The sequence below is a fragment of the Oncorhynchus clarkii genome, chromosome 10, assembly GCF_045791955.1.
Source record: "Oncorhynchus clarkii lewisi isolate Uvic-CL-2024 chromosome 10, UVic_Ocla_1.0, whole genome shotgun sequence".
NCBI lineage: Eukaryota > Metazoa > Chordata > Actinopteri > Salmoniformes > Salmonidae > Oncorhynchus > Oncorhynchus clarkii.
The window spans coordinates 56,559,173-56,562,209 of NC_092156.1; the positions used below are offsets into that span (position 1 = coordinate 56,559,173).

The 3,037-nt window shown below is 43.1% G+C and overlaps 1 protein-coding gene across 2 annotated transcripts; it reads left to right on the plus strand.

Annotated features, from left to right (window-relative positions):
- The first annotated feature begins 1,105 nt into the window (after positions 1 to 1,105).
- LOC139418807 (ecto-ADP-ribosyltransferase 4-like) lies at positions 1,106 to 2,876 on the plus strand. Of its 2 annotated transcripts, none has more exons than XM_071168524.1 (3): positions 1,106 to 1,357; positions 1,620 to 1,712; positions 2,065 to 2,876. In XM_071168524.1, exons 2-3 carry the CDS (start codon positions 1,647 to 1,649, stop codon positions 2,821 to 2,823), a joined length of 825 nt encoding a protein of 274 aa, XP_071024625.1. In that variant the 5' UTR covers positions 1,106 to 1,357; positions 1,620 to 1,646; the 3' UTR covers positions 2,824 to 2,876. The 2 variants fall into 2 exon arrangements, with proteins under 2 accessions (XP_071024625.1, XP_071024624.1); XM_071168523.1 differs by having other exon boundaries at positions 1,107 to 1,357; positions 2,062 to 2,876.
- Positions 2,877 to 3,037: the final 161 nt, after the last annotated feature.

Sequence of the window (3,037 nt, forward strand, 5' to 3'; positions counted from 1 at the left end):
CCCTCCTCTTCGTCTGAAGAGGAGAGGCGAGAAGGATCGGAGGACCAATATGCGACGTGGTAAGTGTCCATGGTTCTTTTAATAAGAAATACTCAACATGAACACAACTGAATACAAAAACAATAAACGTGTTCTGGATTGGTCTGACTGAGGCAATGAAGGAAGGCACCTGGAAATGGGTAGACGGAACAACTCCAATTACAACACAGTGAGTAAAATACAAATGGATCGTTTAGATACTTGGATCTTGTACTAAATGCTGAAGACTTAATATAATCTTCCTCTTAACTTGCTGGTTCGTAGGTTCTGGAGACAAGGACAGCCAGATATTCATCTGGGTAGTGAGGATTGTGTGGTATTTAACAGTTTCAATAATTCAACCTACTTTGGATCTATTCAGTCACAAGCCCTGCTCACAGACTAATCAATGGGTTATGCGAGAGCACAGCGAACATGTCATAATGTACGATAACATCCTTTCACTATACAAACATAGAATGTGATGTCCTTTAGAGTTAGCAATAGCTTTAGCCTAGATTCATGACTAAAATCTAATTTGAATAATAACATAATAATCGACATTCAGTACATTTAATTATGGTTTCATTGATTTAAAAGAATGGCAATTAGTAGTGTATTTTTTTTTTTTTTATAGCTAATGTAGTATCAACAAGTTAAACAGTAATTATGTTAATGTCAGATGTGATAATATTACACACATACACTGAGTGTACAAAACATTAGGAACACCTGCTCTTTCCATGACTTAGACTGACCAGGTGAATCCAGGTGAAAGCTATGATCCCTTATTGATGTCACCTGTTAAATCCATTTCAATCAGTGTCGATGAAGTGGAGGAGACGGGTTAAAGAAGGATTTTGAAGACTTGAGACATGGATTGTACATGTGTGCAACGCTGCCTGGTTTTTCTTGCGTTCGAGCATTATTGTATCCAGCATTCTGAAAATGAATGCATTTATTGTTAATTAGCTCCTGCAATTTTTTTGGGGGGGTTGCATATATACGTATTTGTAAGTCTGTCACCACATCAAACACACCCACGATTTCAAAAGTTATACTAATAAGTTATGGCAAGTACACTATTAGTACACTTTATTTCTGGCCTTTGGGAAACAACCTCACATGGATTGGGAGAGAGTGAGTGTGGGTGATATTGGCCAATTCATGTGTGGGCGTTAAGGGTCAGTGCACGCTGGGTCAAACAGTAGTTGAATCTCAATAGTTTCCTTTCCTTAATCTGAATTAATGTGGGTAAAAAACAGAACTGCTTAACAGGATAGACTTCAAGTGTCAGCTAAAACTATCTGGGACTGGACAAAGAGAGGACAGAGATCCGGTAAGGACACACACTTGCTGGCACTCACACACACACCATAATAATCAGAAAACACAATATTTTTCAATGATCTGTTTTAAAGTTAATTTGAAAGTCATTGAATTATATACACATTAGTTTGTGTTTCAACTCCACATTAGATGATCAACTTCAGGTTCTAGCAGTTATGACTGACTAACCAAGATTCATCCGTCATGTTGTTTCATTGTAAAGTTACCAGTATTAGGAAATTAGTGATTATTTTCCAAACTTCTATCAACAGGTTGTTTTGCTGTCAACCTGCATTACTATGAAATACTTGGCAGGAGTCCTGTTGCTCTTGGCAACAATGTTCACTACAGTCAACAGTGCAGAGGTGGGGGACCCCAGTTTTATTTTATTTATTTAACTAGGCAAGTCAGTTAAGAACAAATTCTTATTGACAATAACGTCCTAGGAACGGTGGGTTAACTGCCTTGTTCAGGAGCAGAACGACAGATTTTTACCTTATATAGCTGTCCTCAGTAGTGCCAGAATTATTGTAATGCTGTATAGCTGTCCTCAGCAGTGCCAGAATGATTGTAATGCTGTATAGCTGTCCTCAGTAGTGCCAGAATGCTTCTAACACTGTATAGCTGTCCTCAGTAGTGCCAGAATGATTGTAATGCTGTATAGCTGTCCTCAGCAGTGCCACAATGATTGTAATGCTGTATAGCTGTCCTCAGCAGTGCCAGTGTCGTAGTGATGAGGAGCGGTTGAACACGGAACTGAGCTCCGTGGACGACCGCTACCCGACGTGCAGGGAAGAGATGATGGGGAACATCACCGAAGGTGACCTGCTGACCAGGGAACGCCAGGCCAGCCCTTCTTTTTCCACCGCCTGGTCGCAAGCTGAACGCTGCAATGTGACGGTGGCGAACCTCACCGACCTCCATGTCACAGCGCTGACCCTCTACACAAACACATACAACCGCACCTTCCCTTTGATCTTTGACGTGGAAGCTAGATCTATGGGCCCCGACGCCAATGTTTACCGCCGGTACTTCCTGTTCAAGTCCCTCCACTTCCTGCTGACCGATGCCCTGCGGCTCCTGATAGGGCGGGAGGAGGCGGAGGCAGAGGCGGAGCAGGATGGGAAGGGCTGCCTGCTGGTGTATGCTAACAGCAGGCGTGGGGACAACTTGCGAGGGGAGGTGGGGGATCAGGTGCGCACTGGGCACTTTGTCCTGGCATCCACGCGGCGGTACAGCTCCAGCTTTGACCTGACCATCCGGACGTGCCACGGGCACCTGCTGCCCCGCTCGCACTCACGTCACTGCCGCTCTTCTTCAGGCCTCAATGTGCTGGTGCCACCCTATGAGCTGTTCAGGGTGGTGGCGGTAAAGAAGGTACCTAACAAATGGAGAAGGGCTCTGACATGGCACTTCTACCTGGAGTCTATTGGCACTATGACCAAACTCAACTGCGCTATGACTTCTGCCATGTGAACGGCAAGTCAGTTTGTACAAAGCTTTAAGCAAATAAAGTTTGTTTGTTTGAAGAATCGATTAATTGATTGATTTTAAGATTTTTCAGTGGACACTACTACCCACTACTCAGATCCATAAACATGGATTGCAATCATCACTTTTTCTCTCGACAAAAAAAACACCACTCAAACCTACCTTCCTAATGTAAGTATATATGTACCTATACCTCTAA

Bases quoted from the DNA above. Each gene is read 5' to 3' on its own strand.
- LOC139418807 (XM_071168523.1), top strand. From the start codon at position 1,647: ATGAAATACTTGGCAGGAGTCCTGTTGCTCTTGGCAACAATGTTCACT. The intron at 1,713-2,061 runs GTGGGGGACCCC...AGCTGTCCTCAG, and splicing joins CTACAGTCAACAGTGCAGAG to CAGTGCCAGTGTCGTAGTGA.